Source organism: Mycteria americana, chromosome 1, assembly GCF_035582795.1.
Source record: "Mycteria americana isolate JAX WOST 10 ecotype Jacksonville Zoo and Gardens chromosome 1, USCA_MyAme_1.0, whole genome shotgun sequence".
Lineage (NCBI taxonomy): Eukaryota > Metazoa > Chordata > Aves > Ciconiiformes > Ciconiidae > Mycteria > Mycteria americana.
In genome coordinates this window covers 215,254,551-215,278,152 of record NC_134365.1, presented here as the reverse complement: position 1 = coordinate 215,278,152, position 23,602 = coordinate 215,254,551, and the positions used below count along the sequence as shown (strand labels likewise).

The following is a 23,602-nucleotide window of genomic DNA, read 5'->3' as shown; positions in this document are numbered from 1 at the left end:
AACTGATAGTCTGATAGATCCCTAAATAAGGTCAGGCTATTTTTAGTGTTGTTACATACCAGATGGAGACTTCTCATGATTTCGTTTAGCTGTTGGCTCAGCAGGGCGAGCAACCTGTCTCATTGTTTTGTTTTAAGCAATGTACCTTCAACGCATTTCCATTTCAATCACAGCTCTACTCATCCTCTCTGCCATCTTCCTTCAAAAATTCCTGAGTGTTTTCAGAGGGAGGGAGCCTCACAGCAATGATTAGCATTCACAAAGCATTTTCAAATGTAATGTTTCCACTGGTCCACCAGAGAGAAATTTCCTTTTTACAGTTGGTATACAACTGGTAAACTGCGTGATTTGTCTCATTAACATTCTAATGATTTAAATTCAGGTAATTAAACCTTTTGATACTGTTGACATTCTTCAAACCTTTCAACTCAATAGCTTGGAAGAAAAAAACATCCTGTGAGGGACTGTTTTTCATCAGTATACTTTTCTTAAATGAGATAAAAGGCCTTATTCTATTATACTGTATGTTATTCCTCATAATTTGGGCCTGCAGTGAATAACAGAAGAAACAGTTAATTAGCTTTGTTTCTAGGTTCAGTGGCTTGAAAACTTTGGCTTGCCAAGGTTTGGACGTGGGAATAAATTTGATAGGAAGCTTCGATGGTACAAAACGAATTATTCTGTGGCATTTTAAGCACAATTAAGCATTTGTGGGAGTTTGTTTGTTCTCTATTCTTTGGCTGTAAATTTTAGATCTTTTTGTATAATGAGAAGAATTAATTTAATAACATATGAATCATCTCAGTTTCTCTGTTGCGCAGAATAAGCCTTATTTGTTTCTTTTTTAGTTTCCAAAATGCGGTATAGTTAAGTTAAAAGTAGCTATAAGGCTGGCTTTGCTGCGTCACTTTCAGAAATTGATGGGAACCTTCCTATTTATTTTATGATGGAACTTCATTTTCCTTTCACATTAACTAATTGTTAATATAAGTTCACTCAGGTGTCTGTGGTTGTGCCCTTCCTCCCCCTGCCTTGTCACAGTGATAAGATCTAAGGAATATGTACTTTATTCTCCTTTTGGTCCCAATGAAATCCTCATATTTCTTCAGTCTCCCATTGCTCTTCCAAATTACTATTGTTGTTGTTGTTATTATTATTACTATTATTATTACGATTTACTGTTATTGTTATTTTATTACTGGTTTGCTTTGCTAATTGTGCCGCCTGTGCTGAGTTCTGTGCAGATACACTCAAGTTGTTTCCTAAAGAAGTGATTTTCAGACTACTTAGGTTATGTTTTCGTGAGCTGTAATCAAGTCTTTGGGTTGCTTTACACATGCCCGAGCGTGGCCATGCAGATGGTTGTGCGGCTGTTTCGGTGCATCCCTGCTTAGGGACATCGGGAGCTCAGATCCTTTCTGGAGTGTGGCCGTTGCTCTGTGACAGCTCCTGCGCAGGGAAGTGTGGGGGCCATGATGATGCTAAAATGGGGAAGTCAGAAAAATTTTCAGCTTTCTTCTCTGTCATCCCAGTCAGTCAGTGCAACCTGGATTTAGCACATTAGAAGGAGGTACATAAAGGCTTAAAAAAAGGCTGCAAAGAAAAAGAAATTATTCCTATTCTGACTGTAAAAAGAATAGCAAAAATTTGCAAATTTCTGGGAGACAGTCGGTACTTTAAAGGCTTTTATTGGATAATAGGAATGTAGGTGCAGACTAGACCTAAATAAGTAAATTGGAGGAGGGAGGTGGCCTTATATATTTCTACAATAAAACATAAGTCATGTAGCATTACATAATGAATATTAAATGTCATATATAACTAAGACTGATGAGCAAATTTTTGAAGACTGGTAATAGAGGAGGAAAAAGGAATTCTTGTCTAAAAGGATAGGATCTGAATTTTCACAAAAGTAGGGAGCTCTTGGATTTGGTATTTTTTATAAATGAGTATTAAAATATATAAGAATATTTACATATAAGTATATATCTCTCTCTGTTTTCCCATTGACTTCTCTACAGAATAAATTTGTTGCTTCTTTCTTAATTAGTTTGATCATAGTCTTGAAAGTCAGATTGCACATCTTATTATCTCAAATGACTCTTATGTTTTCCAGATTGTTAAGCACCAGTTTTGTTTATTTGTTGTTTATACTCATCTTTCAGTCTGTCAGTTAACGTGGATTACAATGGAAAAGCTAAATCTGGTAGAGCTCTGTGCTAGTTTCTAAAAGCTCCATTGGCTTGGCTTCTCTGTTTTGGCCCTTGAATTGTATCACAGCAATGTTGTCTCCCTGGCAAATGTGGCTGTGTTCTGCATGTCATCATTTCTGCAGTGGGATAAGAGATTTTTCTTTTATAATAGCAGTATTGACAAGATTGATTTAAATCCTGTTTATAAAATATTTTGAGATCATTAGTGAAAAAGGTGCTACATAACTCAAGACTAATGAACTACCATAAAACAATTTCCCTTAAACATGCAAAACCAGAAAAATCCTCATCCTGCCATCTGATGACTTAAATAGATTTTAGTATGATGGATAGCAGAAAAATATGTTGCTGCTGTCCAAAACCCAAAGCAAAAGTACAGAATGGATCTTATGAATCTAGTTTATTTTGCCTCTATTTCATATCCATTGTTTTTCTACCTGAAAATCAATATATTTCAAACCTTTTCTTTTAAAATATACTGTTTTAGAAAGGAACGTCCTTACAAAAGGGGCCAACGTGATTTTGGAGTAAAAATGTCATTGTTTTTACTTTTAAATTCTGGATGCAATTTTGAATATTTAAGCCTCATCAAAGACATAATTTTTAACTAGGTGGGAAAAGCAACTCTGTAAAGTAAAATAACTTCAAGATTTGCGGGGATTTCTTTTATTTTCCTCAGGAATGAGCACTACTTTGCATATTTGAGTGCTACATAATATATTAAATAAAAAATCAGAAGAAAACCTTTACTATGTCTGGATGTAGGTAGAAATATCAACTTCCTGTCAAACCATCAAGTAAAAGCATCACTTGGTCACATATCTAACTACTCCTTCACACTTTCATTCTGCAAAATTATAATACTTTCCATTTTCAATTACCTGTGAATAACCCTGGCCTTTAGATTCAATCAAGAAGTTCTTTCTGAAGACATTTGATTGAAACATTGCCATTAGCAGACTGGGAGAGAGGAGCTTATTGAACTGTAAAGAAAGCACATCATACACTTGTCTGTGTCCCTTTCCTTCAGGTGGACACAGCATAGAAAATGTCTAATGCCTCAGACTTTTTGGATTTGGACTACTTACAGTGCATGTACTTTAGCATTTTGGTCCAGATCGTGGGTGTGCTTGAGATGCAAATTCCCTGCATTTACCAGTCTTTAGTTCACACACTGGAGGTTACAAGCAGACTTTCTGACAAAAAACTAAACTCGACAACAGGCTTCTGGATACCCTCTGCCCACTCTCAGGCAGTTGGTCCTTTGGGTGACACAGAAATAAACCCCCTGAAAGAGTTACCGTGGTTTGCTTTTGCAACGTCTGTTCCTGTTGGACCGCTCTTCTTATCCTTGTAGCCTCTACTGTGGGAAAGACAGCAAGGCACTGTTCTATCAGTTATTTTTATCACTTTGAGAAAGTTCATATATACTTTTGTGGGTGTGGGGATGTATGTACATACCCCTTCTCTATGCCCAGCTATGCTTCATTTTTAATTTGTCCAAGATAATTTGTCCATGAGGTTGGTATGTGCTGCAGAATGCAGATCATGTCTGTTAGAGTTGTTTGAAGCACTTGGAGATTTGAGTCAGCCTGGAATTGCGTGGCCCAAAGTGACCTAACTTAAATGTAGTTTGAATTTGTTTTTGTCTTGCTCTCCCAGACCTTGAATTAGCTTTTGCTTTTGTGTCATTTTTGATATATTACACTACAGACCCACAGTTAACATTACTGGATTTTGTAGCAGTCAGCTAAAATCAGTAGGATCTGTGGGTTTGCAAGGATCCAGTGGTTAACATAACCTCTTGAAAATATGCTTTTATAGTACAACCTATGGTCTTAAGCCATCAAACCCATTGTCTTCCATAAATGTTTCTGTTCATTTCAGTTTTTATTCTTTTGCATAAAAGGCTTAATTGGGATATATATTTAAGAAGTTAATAAAGCTTTTCAAGTACACAAGACTATTTTTCCATGGCAATAGCTTTATTCTGAATTACTTTGTCATGAAGTCACAGTTCTGAACTGAATTGGGAAATAAAGAGTACAAGTGAATAATTGCTTATCTAGAGACAATTTCTTTGTGATTTGAGACAATGGCTCATGTAGGTAGATTTCACTGTATCAGAAAGGTGTAGAACTTAACTGAAAGCTGTTTTCAAAAGTGAAAGAAGAGTTAGCACAGATGCCATTATCTTAATAGTTTTAATTATACAAAAGGAAGAAAGAGCTTTCCTCTTCATAAGACTTCATTTTGGAGGACTTCAGACATTCATTAGGCAAAATTTAGAATGCTGTTGTCAGAGACAGACATATTCCTTTGACCCTGGACAACCTAGAAGTAAAGAGAAAGTAATTGCTCAGTATTGAAGAGAAAACTAATTTTGATGAAAAGTGAAAAAGAAAAATATTGGTTTCATGTCTTATTGGAAATGGAAAGGTTTAATTTCTATGACACTTCAGTCCTTTAAAATGAGATATATCTGAAATTTATTTTATGAGAACCCTTCATTGTAATTTTAAGGATATTTATTTTTTATGTCTAGGATTGATTGATGTTTTGCTTTGCAAACCTCCTCTTAAAGTTTAGCCAAGGCAACGTTGTTGTTATCCTGGCAGTACATAATGCAACATTAGTAATAACATAGGATAGAAAAGATTTCCTTCCTTTATAATCTTTTATGTATTGCTCTTAACATTATCCACTGCAGGTTCTATAGGAGAGGGTTTTCACATTATTTATGTTAACATTTTAAAAATTTTCGAATAGCTGCACTGTGTTCTTACTCTTTTCCTACAGCAATATAAATAAATCTGAATGAACGCCATTTTGCTTTAATAAAAATGCAAAATTAACCATTTAAATTCTCCCTCATTTTCCTCCATTTTTAGCCAGGGATTAGCTGATCCGTGCTGTAAAGTCAACTCATCTTCAGTACAGTTTCAGGAAATGTTCTCAAGCAAAGTCCCTACTATTGCAAGTTGTGAGTGTTGACTGTGTTGGAATGTGACTCATTTCTAATCCACATTTTACATAATAAAAACCCATGCCACTTTTAATGCAGTGATCTGGTGAATCAGCCTCAATGGTAAATTATATTTTTAATCAGTGTTTAGATGACCTAGCTTTCTGCATATAGTAGCAAACCCAAATATACCACAGATAATATCTGTTTTCCTGATCTTAAAAATCCCAACTCTCATAATTTTCTATAGAAGATTGATTTAGTTTGAGGGTAATAGAAAGTAAAGATGCCTACATGAGATAAATTTTCACTTTGTGGAGATTATTAATAAAAAGAAATGACAACTGAAGTGAAATTTTTTTGTGTCTTACATTAACATATTCAATCAGCTGTCAAGTGATTTGTGCATGTAATTTGTTCTGCATGAAGATGGCAATAGTTTAAAACTTTGCATTCTTTTTAGTCATAAATTATTTGTGCTGAATATGTGATGTTTTGTGTTAGCTAGGCAGAAAATCACTTTATTGGATTTTAGCAAGTGTGATTGTTTCATTCTTTACACAGCTTAATTGGGCAGTAGTGTGGTCATAGCAAAATTATTCTTGTATAATGGCCAAATTCAGGACTTAGACTTTGCAAAGGTGATGGAAAAGTGAGCATAGCACACTGGGTTTATCTTGAAACTATTGAGCTATAACAATTTTTCAAATAATGTGCAGTGTACAGGGTTGATTAATCACTCTGATTTCACCATCATCTTTCTCTTTAGTAGAAGCAGGTTGCGGTTATCTTAATAGTGCTCTTTCTTACCCTATACATTGTAAGTCTCCAACTGTCCATACGACCTCTTGTTATTCCCCCAGAGGAGGACAAACACAATTTGCAGCTGGTGCTTTCAATACTGTTTCATTTCTTTTTAGAGGCATTGTGTATTACTTTGAAGTTTGTTTGTAAAATAAGTCAGAGAAATGTTCCTCTTTCGTTCTCCAGGCATTTGATTTTCATGTAGAAGGACACAAATATATTCTGGTTTATGGAACATTTTTTCATATATCTTGACATTGTTGAAAGATGTCCATCTTTCTTTCAAACTAGGGACCAATTTCCAGGAGCCTTTCTCATGACTTAAGGAGACTGATCTCATCAATAAGACAGGTTGGTCTTCAGTCAGGACTGGGCACCCCCGTTTCCATTACATGTCTTAATGAACCTTATCTCTATATGCAGACCTATTGGAGGAAAATAAATGATACTTGACTTTCTACCCAATTCTTGAATTCCACGTCTTTTTGATATTTGGCTGTCCCTAAAACCTAGTTAATTTATATTTTGTAGGCATTCCCCTGCTTTACTAAATTTAAAGCTTTAACATTGTATGTAGTTTGCCGTCATATGCAGTTTCTTATTTCCAGGTCTCTTTCTAGCCATTGTTCTTTCCCTGCCAATTCTTAGTGAAGAATGACTCAAAAAGATTATGAGAATAGCTTTCCCTGTCACAGTTTTAATCTTTCTGCTTTAATGAAAATAGGAGGTACATAGCAATGACACGAGCCTGCAAAGTTAAGCAATTTTTTTCTCAGTTTAGCCTTGCATTGTGTTGTAGTCTGTGATAGCAAAAATTACTATATTTGCAATATGTGTACATGAATTATTACCTGATGTTAGGGGGTTGCTGAATTTGGTAGCCTGATAGAGGCAAGGCTGCTGCAACTCCATGCCACAATGACCAACCAGTAGCAAGGCTGAGCGTGTATTGCCAGTAAGCACACACACGAACAGGACACGTATACACATATATACATGGCTGAATAGAACAACACAGACGCAATCAGCGCTCACACAAACAAAAGCACCACCAATGGCCTCATCATGTGTGTGTGTGTGTGTCCATATGTATGTATATATACATATGTACAGTGTGAAACCTGCCAGTAGCTGGATTTAGACACTCGGTCAACTCAGTAGAGGCGGCCCCAGATCCTTGCTGTCCCAGATGCTGGCACCTGGGTGTACAAGCCCTTGAGGCTGCAACCCCTCTCCAGCTGCTGGTACAGACCCCTTTGCACCAACACACACACACATGCACTGTGGATCCCTCCAGTAACTGAGCTTAGACACATGGTCCATCCAGTAGCTGGCCCTGGATCCTTGCTCTTCCCCCTGCACAGTAACACACACACCCACAAATGGGTGTCTGAGTCAACCCCTGGATCCTAAAGTCTCTTAGGCAGTTGCCATGGACCCCTTGTCCCTCCAGTACCCAACTCCTCCAGTTGTCTCACTCCCAGTTACACACACACCCCTGGCTTCTGACAGCTTCACCTACTCACCAGCTAGCCCAGCTTGACGTTTGCTGGCAATCACCCACTGCCATACATACCCTCATGCGTTCCAGCTGCTGGTACCACAGACCTCCATACCCATACACACACACACAGAGAAGAGAGCACCCCTCACCCAAGAAAACAGGTAGAAATGGAGTTTAATAGAAGACATGACAGACGATGCTCAGCAGGAACAGGGCATGGACAGGGAAGTGCACTGACCAGCCTTGTTTACACGTGACTGGCCCCTGTTATCCCCTTACCCCTCTGTTTTCCCATACTTCTTCCTCTCCAAACCACCTTTATCCTCCTTTTGATGATTCCTCCCCTAAAAATCTCATAAGTCTTGTTACAATTCCAAGATGCTCGTTCCCTGCACCCCACAGTGTGTCCCACCCCCACAGGCAGTGATACCCTCCCCAGTCTGTAAGGTGCTCTCCAGTTGACCCATGGTACTGGGTGTCACCCTTAGCCCATGGGGCTGAGGCTTCCCTGGGAGGGGACGGCTCTCTGACAGGGTTATAGGGGTTCCACCACCCGCCCTTGTGCCTCTGCGCCCCTGTGTGCATGCACAGCTTTGATGTGCTGATGGCTCCTGTGGTGAGCCTGGGACCAGCCAGGCAGGGTGTTATTTGGGCTCCCTCACCTGCCGCTGACTCTTTGTGTTGCCTTCTGGGGGTGCAGATGAGCTTTTATCACATATCCTAGCACAAAATATTCCAAGTATGGGATGAGGCAGGAAAAAAATGTAGTCCTGAAAAATAACACATCCGTGGAGCAGACGTGTTAGAGCATGTATATAGTAGTAAAGCTCAGGAATGCCTGTTAGTGGCCTTGTGGATATTAGAGAATTTGATGTCCAGGAGTTATATTATACACAAATCTACCTGTGATGATCACTGACCACTAACTTTATTAAATATTGGTGAGATAAGAACCAGAATATTTTCCAAATCTCTGTTGCCATATAGTTTACAGGTTTGATGTGGAAATCATATGTTTCATTATGTCAGGAAACCTATGAAGAACATTCTAAAGATAATTCATATAATTGGTAAATTATGCTCTACTTCTGAAAAGAGATGATGCAATACTTGACATTTTAAAGTGGTATTGCATAACATTAAACATTTTCAAAGTATTTCTGTGTTGCAGCTGTGCATTTTAGTGGATCAAAAATATTCTTACAATATTTTTTCTGCCATAGGTATTTTCCAACACTGCTTTCTTAATCTGAGGGAGCTTATTGTGCGGTGCAAGCTTTTTGTGCTTGTTTTAAAGAGCATTATGTGTCAGCATTTTTCTCAAGCTTTCTTTTGGCTTTTTCCTTAGAGCTTCAGTAAAGCATCTCTGCTGTTGTATGCAGTAGTTAATAGATAACCTTAAAAGCATAATCTTCTTTTTTTAGAATACTGAAGCAATGCATAGAAATTATTTCAAAAGTAACATTCAGGTTCACCTTTCAAGATTTCATCTTTGTATTGGAAATGAAACTGAAGGTGGATGAAAGTGATTTTTCCCTCTATCCTTAGATTTAAGTTGAAGAAATTTTTACGAAAAACTGAAATTTCTCTCAAACTGATGCAAAACAGTTTTTCCTACCAAGAAAGCTGAGAAGCGTTTGGAACAATTTGCTGAATTTTGGCGAGGCTTAGATTGTGACTGGTGATGATCAGTCGTGCTGTATTAGTTGCTTCTTAGGGTGTGCACTGCTAATCCCTGTGAACAACAGTTACATCAATTTTCTTTCCCTGAGCCTGTGAGGAGGAGCAGAAAACCACTTTGATTTTGTCTTAGCCATTCAGATTGCCTTTTTTTTTTCCTGCAGCAAAATTAATTGGGCATGAGGGAGCTGTTCTGCTATGCTTTTAGTTGTAGAGTGCAGAGGACTGTGGCTCCTTGCCCATACATACACTAAAGAGTCTTCCAAGATTTTAAGAGAAATAGTGAACCTTTCTGCTGCTATAAAAATACTTGTAAAGCAAGTGATTCATGCGTAAAAAGCTTGTCTTGTGGAATACATGAATGTTTCTTTATAAATGTGCATATACTTTATTTTTGTGAATATTCCTTATTACTCGTTTTTATTATTTGTGCAAGTAATTTCTTTACCTTTTCAGGTCTGCTCCCTCCTGCAGGTTTAAGCACATCCACAGATGAATAAATGCAACATCAGTTATACTAGTACAAGCTCAGTGACACCAATGGGATTGCACCCGTGTTACTGAGAGTACAGTTTAACCTTCTGTACTTGTGCTAGAGTTAACACACGAGAAGAAAAGACCCAAGAGAATTCATTGATTGTCGTTTGTTCATAGGCAGTGGGGTGAGAGAGCAGGGAAGGGAGTATTAACTCTCAAAGATAAGCAAAGGTAATGGGAGACAATTTTAGGCAAAAACTATGAGTCAGAGTAGGTTGTCATTTAACAAATTGCAAGAGATTAGATTATGTTGGTTGTATATTTATTTATTGAGGAAAAGGGCATGTCCATTATGTATATTATATATATTTCATTATATGATTGCTACATAAACATGTCATGGATATCAAAGAATGCAGTAAATTATTGCTGTTGTTTCCTTGCCTAATATTTTGCCAGTTAGTATGCTATTGATTTCTCCCTAAAACCAAGAGAAAATTTTATCTTAAGTGTTTAAATGAATCAAACTTAATCCACAGTTTATGTATTAATTTCTGCCTTTTAAACACTCTAACTACAACCAACCTTTTAAATAAAATTATGCAAATTGCAGTATTAAACATTATTAAAATAACCTTGTCAGTCCTGAGTTACAAGTACTTCATAATCTTTGTTGATTAAATAAGGTCAATCAAGCAACAACAATTTTCCATTTTTATGTATCTTGTTCATAGAATGAAATATTACACAGGAAAATCATTTCTAGAAATGTATGAACTGTTCAGACTGTTGAAAAGTTTGATGGATTTTCTTCTAAAGCTGAAACGGACCAGAGATATAGCAACCTGACAAACTGAGAGTTTATGATAACTCATATGTTAGGGTGTCAGCAATGGCAGAAGCACAGAAGAAAATGAAAGGCAGAGTGACTGCGAACTTCTGAAGCCGTATAGTAAATTACCTGAATTGCACAAGAAAGAATGTAATTTTGTGGAAAGACATGACTGTATCCAGTTCTCTGGAATGCGCTGTTTCGAATTCCTGCACTGATATAAATTTAAGATACAGAAATAGAAGGAATTTTATGAAATTATTTTTTTAGGATGCAAATCCTAAAATTCTAAAGTGTCTCTATATAGTCAGTGGGCAGACACAGGTTCCTCAAATGGCAATTCTATCTGAAGACTAAGGCACATTACATAAATCACCCCCTCTCAATTTGTCTCTCCAGTGCCTGTAAAAAAAAGCCTAGACAACTGCTTAACTTAGGTTTCTACCTGTTAGATAGCTAATATGATGGCATATGAATTTCTCTTAGTGTAAGAGAGAAGATTGTAAGTACAAAACCTGAAATTTGCATTATTCTTTTTTGTTAATACTAATTTTGTACAACTTGGAAGTGCTAGCCTAAACAGAATTCACACATGGATGTAATTTCATTTCCATTTACTGTGAATCCCATTTGAAATCATGATCTCCGCTTTGATCTGCTCCATGGGTTATGCTTATGAAACTGGGAGTTCTGCGATGGGTCTGTGTTAGGCAAATCAAGTGCTTACACTTACAAGCATATAGGCACTTTTCTTCTGTGGGGTATGTATATGGCCAACCTCAGAATATGGACAAAACAAAGAGAAGATGAAGGAAAATTTGGTGGCTCATATTGTAAAGGACAGAGTGTTATCGTCACATACTGTGTAAGCTAAATAAAATAACAAGAATATCTAGGAGGAAGGTATCAAGATATATGTTTTTCGGACTGTAGAAAGTGTCAGATCTGTGGAGAAAAAACAGCTAAAAAAAAATCTAGATTGTTGCTGAATCCTTCGATTGTGAGGAGTGAGAGCAGCAAGTAGGGAAAACCAGAAAAGAATCCCTTATTTGGATGAGATTTTGAAACTATGGTTAAGCGGGTGAAGCATATTAATGGAAGGAATCAAGGTACATGGAGTGTACGAGTGACTTAACAGGAGTTGTGGGAGAAGATTATGTTAAAAGTTTAGTTGGAAAAGATGAGAAAATGGAAGGCTAATCATGAATAATCCTTTGGATGAAGTGGGATTAGATAAAGTATGTTTAATTTGGTATGTATGTGCGTGCATCTGTATGTGAGAGAAAAAGAACAGATTTGGACGTAGTGTGAAGGACGAAACAAGTAAAAAACATGAAAAGAATGAAAATCAGAGGAAACAGTGGAGGCTGAGGTGGAGACATGAGAAGTTGTGATGAGTGCTAGGGGATGGTGATACACAAGAGATACAAAAACCATGATTTTGTTCTGAACAAGATTTGGGAAATGAGGTAGGGTAAAATAAAATTAGGGATTTAGGAATCAACCAAAGAAGAGTGATAATGGTTACTTGCTAAATGAGTATTGTCTGCAAGAGAATGAAAACAAGAAAACCAAGGGTGACAGTGAGGGAGGAAGAAAGAGAGAAAAGGATGAGTATTCTACACAAACAGTGAAGAAGAAGGCTGACTAAAAATTAAGACCTGGAGAAGGATATAGGAGACACGTAAGAAAAAAAGAATGAGCAAAAAAAGCACCCTTTGAGCAGGGTACAAGTTGATCATGACTGTGCTGCAGATCTTTACAGGTGTTGACCAAGAGCTGGATTTGGCTTCTTGGAGCTCTGCTAATTGTGTGTTGAGGGTGACATCCCCTAAGGGATGTAAAATGACTGGTGGTCAAGTGCTCTGTAGGCATCTGTGGAAGGATCCACAAATCAGTTGCACGTACACTGTAAGACCTATTCCTGATAAAGTATAAATTTATTTCAAAACCATATGGTCTTTCACTCTTCATTCTTCACACCAGAACAGTCATATTATGACAAGAAAGTTTTATGGTAAATTTTCATGCAACGAGCTTAACATATTTTCCTTGTCTCCTAAAGGAAATATGGGTGAAAAGAAGGAAGTGGGCTTAGTTATGCACTGTGATTAAAAATAGATGTGGTGTATCTTGTGTAAAAAGCCCATAAAATGCACTCGCTCACTTAGATAAAGAATAGTAGCATGAAAAACTTTCTGGCAGCCTCTTTAGGACAATTTGAAAACACAAAATCACCATATTTGAAATCAGACAACACAGGAGACTGCTTTCTGTATGTTTATATACAGTGAGAAAGGAAACTTTTAATGCTCTTGGAAAACAATATCAAAAGGACATCAGCAGGTTTCTTGAAAACAATAAGGAAGCTTTTACCATTAATGAAGAAATAACCTAAATCTGTAGATGGCAAAGGGCTAAATAAAGATTGCTCTCTGGTCTTGCTGAGAAACAGAAATCACGAAAGGCTATTTAAATCTTATACTTGTTAAATTACCCAAATGGCCTTGATGTTTCTGAAATGTAAAGTGGACTGTCTTAATTATGCAGCAAATTGGAAACTTTTAAAGGACAAACTAGGGTTACTTGTACAAGAATTTGGCAATTCTGTGTTCTAGTGAGATTTGGGTGGTGAGGCAACTGGTGAAACCATACAGCCAAAAGAATCAAATTTGCATATTGAGTGAAAATCAATGGCAGGGTCGTTATCTTCCTATGTATATGATAATAAAAGTAGAAGAAGCAGTCTTCTTTCATGAAGACAGCTGAAAAACAATATCCAATTAAATATAATTAAAAGTGGTTTTGTTTGTAATAAAACTCTACAGATGTTGTAATTTTGGGGCAAAACAATGTTCTTGGAAATAAGACTAAATATAACAAACAGCTCTAATGACTTCAATTTTATTAGAAATAATAGGTGCAGTGGTCTCGAAATATTACAGTCATATAAATTGTCAGTGTTTTGATGCTGTTGCCACTATTGTAATAGAGTTCTTATCATTAAATTCATATGATGACATCTTTATCTTATTGAGTGGGTGGATGCAGTGGTAGATGTGTAGAAGTATAGCAAGAAAGAATGAGGCATCGCTTATTTGTTTGAGTGTAAACAGGTCTATCACATCAAATAATTGCAGAAGTATAAAAAGAGTATAATTATTATTATGAGAAAAAACTTATCTATAAAAGTCTTAACAAAGTGACAGAGTGTGTTGAAATTAAAAACCCAACAGAATGTTATCCTCAAAGATTTTGGGAATCTATCATAATCTGTAGAACTGGTTTTCATTAAGGGACTACTTCAGCTGCTTATGACATCCTTAAACTGCACCAAACAAGAGAAAATTCCTGGAAAGTCAGAGTAAAATACTTCTTGTAAAGGAACAAACAAATCTGAGTTTGTCAGGTCCTTATTTTGGTGTTCTGTGTGCTGGCTTTATTTCAGGTTTTTCACAAAATAGTATATAAAAAGCTCTTTTTACCTGTTCTTTATTTCTCATTCTCCTGAAAGAAAATGTCATCTGAAAATGACTAGTGCTTTCTTCTTAAAAAGATAAGTGACCTCTAGTAGTGATTAGAACTTCACCAGGAAATCTCTCTTGCATGCTAGAATCTAGATAGTTACCATACATGAAATCTCTTTCTTAAAGATGTTTTATTGTCAAAAGTTTGAGAGAGTCCTTCAGTATAACAGGTGCAGCTGTAAATGAAAGGCAACTGTTACCGTGCTTTTGCGAGTAGTTGCTTTAAACATTGGGAATTGAGTTATGGTAACTTATTCTACAGGGGCTGTAAGTTCATCACACTCTGGATCATGAACATATGTAAGGTCAGGAGACTGAGAAGCCTTCTTGCATCAGAAGTGTATTTTGGTGGTGCTGTTCCTGAACAACAGGGCATCAAAGGCCCTCAAAGTTATCTAAAGTTTTCATGCGGACCTGTTCCTTGTGTAGCACTTAGTATTTTGTCCTGGTCAACAGTACCTTTTTTATTCTGCTGGAAATAAAGCATGTTCCTGAATGAGACACATTTTGATTCCAGACTCTGTGCCTTGAAGCAGGGACGTGGTTTACTATGTCCTCCCATGGACCTCATCTTGTGCACTTCTTACCCACTTCTGCCAGAGTCCTCTGGGCCTGTTACTGTCACAGGTGTTGTTGAGTACCCTTTCTCTGAAGAGGGGACATCAGTGTCCCGAATCAGAGAGGGAAGCCAACAGCAATGTATCTTGGCTTTGAGCTTTTGGAGAAGGGGAGAGACTGAATTGTTCCTTGTGGACATCCTAATCAGTTGGGCTTGTGGGAGCAGGTGCTGGATATCATGCTGTGCATATGCTGCCAGTTACAGGTGCAGACAAGCCCAAAAAAGCAATCAGAAAAGCTGCTAAACCAGAGATCTGGCCTTTCATTGGCATATAATTATGAAAGACGTATGGCATCCCTTAAGCAGAACTTTGTTACCAGTCTAGAGTTAGGAGTAACGCAGAGGAAACAGATTTCAGGCAAGTGCTCACCAAACTTTACACATCGTTTTTAGACTCTGTTTGTACTCAGTGAAAGGAAACCTCAGGGGCAACTTCATCTAACCTAGCTGAGATTTCTAGTGTAGGATGAAATTAGTTAAGACCTAGAAGTGCCTGTTTCTTTTCACTGAGTATAAAGAGAGCTAGATGACTACCTTACATTTCAGCATTATAAATATAAACATTTAGTAGAGATTAAAAATATCTGTTGTCAACCTTCCACATCTGAATGATATGAAAGAATATTCCCAAATCGACTTGGAAATGCTGATGATTTCTTTGGCATTGTATGAAAACTATATGAAAAGGTTTGGACTTTTTCATGGCTATTTAAAATCATACAGGCCATAGTAAATTTTGCTTTGTGTTCCTGCTGCAATCCAATATAAAAGCAGAACTCAGAAAACTCATGTAAAGAGAGATATCAGAACAGGTTCTCACTACTTGCAAGAAATGGAAGTTGCACGTTCAGACAGCCTGTTTAGGTTCAGGTTCAGACAGTTTGTCAGGCCAGAGACTGTCAAGTTAAAATGGACAAAAACAGAGGGTATGTCCGTATGCTGCTAAATGAGAGGACCGACAAGCCAGTTCCAGTGCTGGAGCCATGATTCTCCTCCTGCTTAACTGTTGGCTCACTCCTTGGCTATTTGTTTCCAGCAGGCTCCAGACAGAAACAGCCTTAAGCACTGAGACTTGGCTGAAAATTGACTCTAATTTAGCAGTGTAGGTGCAGCCAGAGAGTCTAAATATGAAATAAAATGGTGCTAGCAATGAATGGTACTGCATACATCATCATTCCACCTGCCTCAGGTAGGTGCGATATCTTATTAGATCCTTTATGAAATAACTGCATTGGTCTTCTGAGCAACCAGCAGGAAAAACAGGGCAGTGAATTGCATATGTAGATATATATGCTTAAATAACAAAAGGAGTTGGATCAAGATCAGCTTTTTAATTCATATCACCCCTGCTGGCCATGGAACCTGATAATGGATCTCTGCTACGATTAATGCAATTTGAACTGAAGAGCTTTTTGGAATCGTGATGGATGGTAAAAGGAACCCCTCAGATGATCGTAATCAAGATATTGTTTGTGTGCAAATACAAATTGAGTATTCAGCTTGTGTTTTCTCCTTTCATCTTTATACAGAGGTTGCTCACTTCTCATGTCCCTCTTCTTCCCATTTTGCTGCACTAACGAGTTTTTAATGCAAAGGAAAAGTGATTATAAGCAGTGAAGCAAAGACAGCTTTATAGAGCAAGACTGAGGAATTGAAGACATAGATCAGAGCTATCCACCAACCTAAGATAAAAGAGAAGTTCATGAAAACAGAGACATATAGATAGCTTTGATTTCATTATCATTAGACAAGAAAGGACAAAAAATGGAATAGCTATAAAGCTGTTCAACCCTAGGAAGTTACTTATATTAATAAAAGAGTCTATGCAGAAAGCATTAAAGTGATAACATAGAACAGGAAAATATCCTATAGTAAAATTTTTGTTCATATTTGGTGTTAGTGTAGTGTAATGTGATTAGCAGATTGTAATAATGTAAAAAATACAAATATTATATATGTATTAAATATTTTATTCACTGATGCTGTGTTTTCATTTCATTGTTAAGCATGGGTTATTTGTTTGGACTTTTCTCCCTCTCCCTCTTTCCTTTTGAACACAGATTCTGGGGGTTGTATTTCTATTACTGATTTTATGGTTTATCAGATCTTGAATTGCAGACAAATTAAATAGTTGGTGGCTTTTATAGGAAGCTTTTGTTTGGTAGATACATGTACCTGGTTATACTATTCACAAGAGAAGTACCTAATTACATTTGAAAGGTGTTTGACTAGATAAAGAATAATTTGTGTACAGTGTTTTCTGATTGCAGTTAGAAAGCTAACATAGAAAACTGGCAGCTGGGAGTGGGGAAGAGTAATAAATGTTCTTGTTCTGAGAAATAAAAAATTTGTTCCTGCAAGATTAAGTCAATACTAATGCTTCACTTCAGTTTTGCTCTTACAATATATTTTTTTTTTCATTAAGTATAAATTAAGTAAAACACTAAAGCAAAACTATTTTCCACGAAATATCCTATCATCACAAAAACTAAAATGGCATGAACCATGGGCAATATCTATTGTTTTTGATTAATCAATTTATTCTGGCCAAATCAAAAAATTGTTGACCAGCTGTAGCTAAGGGACACTTTTCAATTCTTCTGAGATTTTAATCATAGAACTATTTTCATTAGTCTGCAGTTTACTTACAATACAGTCAGCTTTTGTAGCTTTCTCAGATGCAGTACTCTACCCATTTAAGAAATAAGGAAACTAAGAAAGGGATGTTAAGTGAGTTGCCTAGAGGGACAGAAAAAATCCATGTGATACTGGAACAAGGTTTCAGAATACTGCTTAAATCAGTGTCATGTCTTCAGCTGATAGATTTCTTGTCCAGTGCAATCCATTTTGGTGCTCTACATTTTGTAGCTTAATTTATTTTGACACTGAAACTCAGCGTAAGAATTACATTAACATTCCGTGCCTTTTTGCCGTTTAGCTGTCTACTGCAAAGGTCCTCTGTCATGTTCTTGCCCTAGGTTAATATAGTAAACAAGATGAATTTCAGTATATGTATCAGTGAGTGATTTTTACATAAGTGCTATGAATTTCCTGTCTGCTTTTGTATTGCAAAGTAAATTGGAGCTTGTAAGGCAATGAATAATTAATCTTTCTTTCGTTTGTGAGCATAATTTTTAGAAACAGGTCTTCTATCTTTAACATGAAACTATTACCTTGGAAACTATTTAAACATTTGCACAAAGTCCACGAACACACTATATCAAATATCAGTCATATTATGTGACTTAGTTATCCATTATTTCAGTGTTTTACATACTGAACTTTTACTGCTTTCAAGTTTATAGGCTTGATTACATGCCATTCAACACAAAGGGGAGCTAAGCAGGCTATAATATAGATAGCCTCACCTATATGTTGAAAAATGTGCTTCAGTAAACAGATCATACTGGGATACCTGTACAGTATCCCTACAAAATTACCTTCCATGTTCATTTAAGTAATTTTCTGATTTTATTTTCTTTAGGTCAATGGAACAGAAATTGAATATGAATTTGAAGAAATTACTTTGGAGAGGGTAAGTATAATTTATTCTTCTCTTACAGGAAAAAATATAACTTGTAATATAATAATGCAATTACTCATTAAATTAAAAGCGGTTAAGAATAAAATTATTTATATTTTGAATAAAGATGCCCACTCTTTATTCTGAACTATGAAAATGTGAGTGCTACAACAGGGTAAGCCTTTCATGTTTTTAAGAAGTTTCAGGTGTAGCTACTTGCAGACCAGTATCCAGAATGCTTTTCTTCCCCATAACCTTGTCAGTGCTTGACTAGACATTTGATTTTTGGGAAGCGCCTGTGTGACTTGGTAACTCTTTTTTAGCTTGTGAACTGGAATTGCGGAATCTTTTCTCTTTTAACCTCCTTGATTTCCTTGCGTGTGTGCATGATAATAGAAGACATAGTCTTATACAAGAAAACAAAAATCTCAAAAGTGTTTTTAATGTTCAAGTGACTATAAAAAAGCTGTAGACCGTATCTATGTGTAAAAGATATGTTTATGCAAGTCTGAATTGCATGAGCTATAATCAGGGCTGGCAGTGAAGACTTGTTGGCAGTGTTGTTTAAAAGTAGCACAAAAAAAAAGAGAGTTATTTAAAATTTGTGCTGCATCGTATCTTCCTGGATTTGGTGGGTTTTCCTTGCCTTTTGGTTGTGTAACTGTTTTCTCTAGACTGTGGACTTTCTTTGCCACAAGATCAAGACCAGATGGGCTGCATATTTTGTGAGAAAGAAAGTCTAAGCTTTGTCATGTATCATAGTCCGTACAAAGATTGCTAATGGATGCAAGATTGTCCTTGCTGAATTCCTTCAATATTCTACCAACATTCTGGTAATATGAAGTTTTATCATCTTGAAGCAAACACGGTTAGGCTTCTTTCTACATAAAAAGTTTGAATGCAAGGCCGGATTTACCAAGATGTGAGTGACGCCATATGAACAAATGCCTGTAAGGTAGCAAACTACCATTAAATTAGATACTTAGAGTATAGAATTCATTGCACTTTTTCTGCATGTTATATTTTTAATTGTCCAGGATAATGAATTTCATAACCATTCAACTTAAAGGGATACAAGTTTATGTTCTCATTGATTTGCTCTCTCAGGCAAATTATGAAAGAGCAATATATCTTTTTACCATAGCCATCCTCATAACAGATAACGTATAAGGTTATAGGCACTTTTTATCTACTGCCTCTCAACTTATTTGCGGATCACTAGTTATTCATTGGACTAGAGTTTCCAAAGGTCACTGAACAGAACGCATGCCTCCTGGGTGATATTTTGAAAACCACTTTATTTTTAATAGATGTGTAAGTTATCAGTGTACATGCTGCAGAACGAATGTGATTTGCATCTCCTGTACCTGTCTGATGCAGATAATTAGTTATTCATAATATAATGCCACATAATGTCAGTTAAAGACTGATCAACAATAGCAAAAAAAGCTACAGGTTTTAATGGAGGATATTTCAGTTGTTTTCTGGATGCGGCTGAATCTGTAGCTTCTGATTATTACTGCTTGAAATGTTCTGTCACATGTATCAGTGTTTTGTCTCAAAGGCAGGGTACTGTGTCTGCTGGTTTTTGTGCGAGATATAAAACACAAGTGATTGCCTTTAAATAGCTGTCATTTATGTTAGACTAAAAGCATTTTCAGAAGAAAGACATTCTCCATGTTGATTACCCATTTTCTTCCACAAAACTGCTTTTAGAAATTAGATGGAAAATCATCTCTCTGTATTTAATGGCAAAGCTGCAAAATGTATTAAGGTTGCTGCTGTTGAGAGATAAAAATGTAGTTTGCCCATATCAAACAGCTGGTAATAAACTTTCCATTTTAGTCCAGTTATCCAGGTTACAGAATTCTGCATCCCCAAAACAATCAGATATCTTCTTCATGACATTTATCCACATTTTGAAATAGTCCATATAATTTAAAGGATTTTACAATGTAAAAGATAAATTGGTTGAAGGTCTGTTAGGGCTTTTGCACTCTTTCCTGCTTTTTTTTTATAGCAGAATGAAAGGGAAGGTGGTAAATGATTGAATACTTCAGGGCATCTCCCAGTCTCTATAGACCCGGCAAGGACACCATTAATTTAATTGTAGGAGCTCACCTTCATCCATAGGTGACATGAATTTGTGGGATGTATTCCTGAAGACAGTTACTGGCTTAGGTATGATCCTTGCCCCAGGATGAAGAGATGGCTCCATCCCTTCGGGTAACATAGGACCACTGTGTACATGTTGGCAGAATGCTTCCCGTGTGGAGCTGTGGAGCAGATCAGCAGGGTCTTAAAAATGCCAAAAGGAAACCCTGCTAAGGGACCGGGAGGATGGACAGTGCAGAGCTTGCTGAGTGTCCCTGAGCTGCCTGGGGCCCAGCTGGTGTACCAAGAAATGACTGCAAGGATTCTGAAAAAAGCTTTTTTATTTTTGCTCTTTGACATAATGTTGTTCAGTTGTTTCTATTTAAAATGTTGGGTCCTAGTTTACAGTTTAACAAGACTTGGGGTTTGGAGCTTAAAAGGCTTCAGTGAGAGCTCACAAAGATGATGAATTTGAGGCAGATCCACCTTAAAGCTGTCATCAGTGCTGTTCCAGGAGTTAAGGAAGTTATAAGTACACCTCTGCCAGCCCCCTCCTTAGTGGCACACTCTTATCCTTTTACTCTTCTTCAGTTGTGCCAGCTACTTATCAGGTACCATCACCAATCCCTGAGCCCAAGAGGATCACTGTTAATAAGTGATCCTCATTTAGAGCTCTCATAAGACCCTACTTGAGTAACACAATTACACAGTGAAGAGAAATCAAACAAATTCTCTTCCTTTTTTTTTTTTTTTAAAGACAGTTTTAATTCCTTCAACTACTTCAGAGAATGTGTGAGTTTCTCTGCTAACTTACAGGCATAAAATGCAGATCCAAGTGTAGACTAAGACTTGGCAATTTGTAATAAACTACAATGCCCAAATGCACACTTAGACAAAATTCCTTAAAATAAGCCATTACCTTGCTCTAGCTTGAATATTAAAGACACCATAAAAGGAAACTCTACATAAAATGACTCATATTAGTGCAGTGATGTTAGTCTTCCATTACTGCAGGACTTGAAAAATGTATCCAGCGCTATCAAGAGACCGATTTGCACTTGTAGATCAGTGGTCAGTGTAAGAGATAACAGAATAGACTCTGTGACAAAGCCTAGCCTAACTTCTCTAAGCTGGAGGAAAGTTTTAATTGATTGACTCCTTGGTACAGCACTGTGCTTGGAGACATAGGCTGAAGAGAGGGTTTTAATAGAAGTTGATGGAATATCAGCCAATATTAATAGTTACCTTGAAAAAGAGTAAAGACAAAGAGTGGGTCACTTACTGATTCATGTTGGATTCATGCCGAGTTCAACATCTGAGTTCAGATCTCAGTACTTTTTTGCTCATCTAAACGTGCCTGTTCTTTAGATGTTAGAGAAAAAGAGGGCAGTTATGGTTAATAAAGCTGTTTTCAGAGAATCTTTTGATGCTTCAGCACGCATTTTCATTCTGTATCTGTATAAAAGTAAAATTATATTACTTTTTGTGGAATAGGCTGTTTAGAAAAATTAAATCCTATCAACGCTGGAACTAAAGACATCTAGTTCCCAGTGCATTTACATCATGAGATTGACTGACTTTGGTATCTGAACAGGTCGAGCTCTGACTGAGAATTTTCCCAAGGTAGACACATGAAATGTCTCTATTTCTTTTTCTTTTATACTCCTGTGGGTTCTCTGGCCTATGATAACACTTCAGGTTACACTGCAGAATGTCCCTGCAGTGGGGGGACCATATCATTTTACAGTTTTTAGGAACTTACTGTTTTGTTTCCTCCTCACTTTTTCAGATTTGGTTGCAACTGGCTGTTGGGCTTACTACAGCTGAAGGAGACACAGGCATGGATGCTCACACAGCACAATTATGTCCTTAGAAAATCAGGTTAAAGATATTCCAAAAGAGTAAATTCGCAATAATGATTTATCATTTGGGAGTGTGCTGTGAAAATTCCGATAAATTTTATTCTGTATCCTGATGTTTCAGTGACATCAAGTGCCATGAGAAGATTTCATTTTTCTAGTTCAAGATTACTGTTCTCTAAAAGGTTGGATTTCCACATTTCCACCAAATTCAAGAGTCTATTCAAATCTCAACTAGAAAAGCTAAAACTGTAATCATAAGCAAACTTAAAGGGTAAAATATAAAAATCCTGAGGAAACAGTGGAAAAAGCAATCCTCATGCATTTTCGTAGAGTAAGGAATTTATTTCAGGCCTGGGCTTTTATTTACTTTGGTACCTTGTAAACCTAAGAGATAATTACTACTCTACTATTAATTATGCTGTTTTCATCACTGATTTCCTTTGTGAAATGCAGAGGTTTGCAAAAATATAAAGAGAGGCATTCCACTGAATGCTGAAGAGCAGTGGGAATTGGATTGTATTCAATGACACAGGATTTTAATGTCACTCAGTCTTATTTTTTATATCTATCTATCTATCTAGTTTGTTTTGGCAGAGATCATAGAATCATAGAATCATAGGACTGTAGAATCGTAGAATCATAGAATAGTTTGGGTTGGAAGGGACCTGTAAAGGTCATCTAGTCCAACCCCCCTGCAATGAGCAGGGACATCTTCAACTAGATCAGGTTGCTCAGAGCCCCGTCCAACCTGGCCTTGAATGTTTCCAGGGATGGGGCATCTACCACCTCTCTGGGCAACCTGTGCCAGTGCTTCACCACCCTCATTGTAAAAAATTTCTTCCTTCTATCTAGTCTGAATCTACCCTCTTTTAGTTTAAAACCATCACCCATTGTCCTATTGCAACAGGCCCTACTAAAAAGTCTGTCCCCACCTTTCCTATAGGACCACTTTAAGTAGTGGAAGGCTGCTATAAGGTCTCCCCGCAGCCTTCTCTTCTCCAGGCTGAACAACCCCAACTCTCTCAGCCTTTCCTCATAGCAGAGGTGCTCCAGCCCTCAGATCATTTTCATGGCCCTCCTCTGGACCCGCTCCAACAGCTCCATGTCTTTTCTATGCTGAGGGTTCCAGAGCTGGACGCAGTACTGCAGGGAGGGTCTCACCAGAGCAGAGTGGCAGAATCACCTCCCTCGACCTGCTGGCCATGCTTCCTTTAATGCAGCCCAGGGTACGGTTGGCCTTCTGGGCTGCGAGCGCACACTGCCATCTCACGTCCAGCTTTTCATCCACCAAGATCACTGTTTGCTTGTATGCCTGGGAAATAAGGTTTTCACTATTAGTCAGTAGTGTATCTGCTTTCTGCCTTTTTTTAAGGTGTTAGGCACCAGTTGTTCATGCATCAGCACACTTTGACCTCTCAGGAATGAGATTGTAGGACAACGCAGTGCCAGGAAAGCCCTTCTTTATGTGGTTCAGAAATAACAGAGTGGAAGGGAGTGGTCAA

General features: G+C 37.2%; 1 protein-coding gene across 5 annotated transcripts in view; it reads left to right on the top strand.

Moving 5' to 3' along the window:
* The window catches only part of LOC142404403 (disks large homolog 2), an 800,410-nt gene that overhangs the window by 383,685 nt on the left and 393,123 nt on the right, over positions 1-23,602 (top strand). For all 5 annotated transcript variants that reach the window (XM_075491172.1, XM_075491171.1, XM_075491174.1 and 2 more), the window contains one exon: positions 18,106-18,156. In XM_075491172.1, coding sequence (XP_075347287.1) covers positions 18,106-18,156 — 51 coding nt within the window. The remainder of the gene's footprint in view (positions 1-18,105; positions 18,157-23,602) is intronic.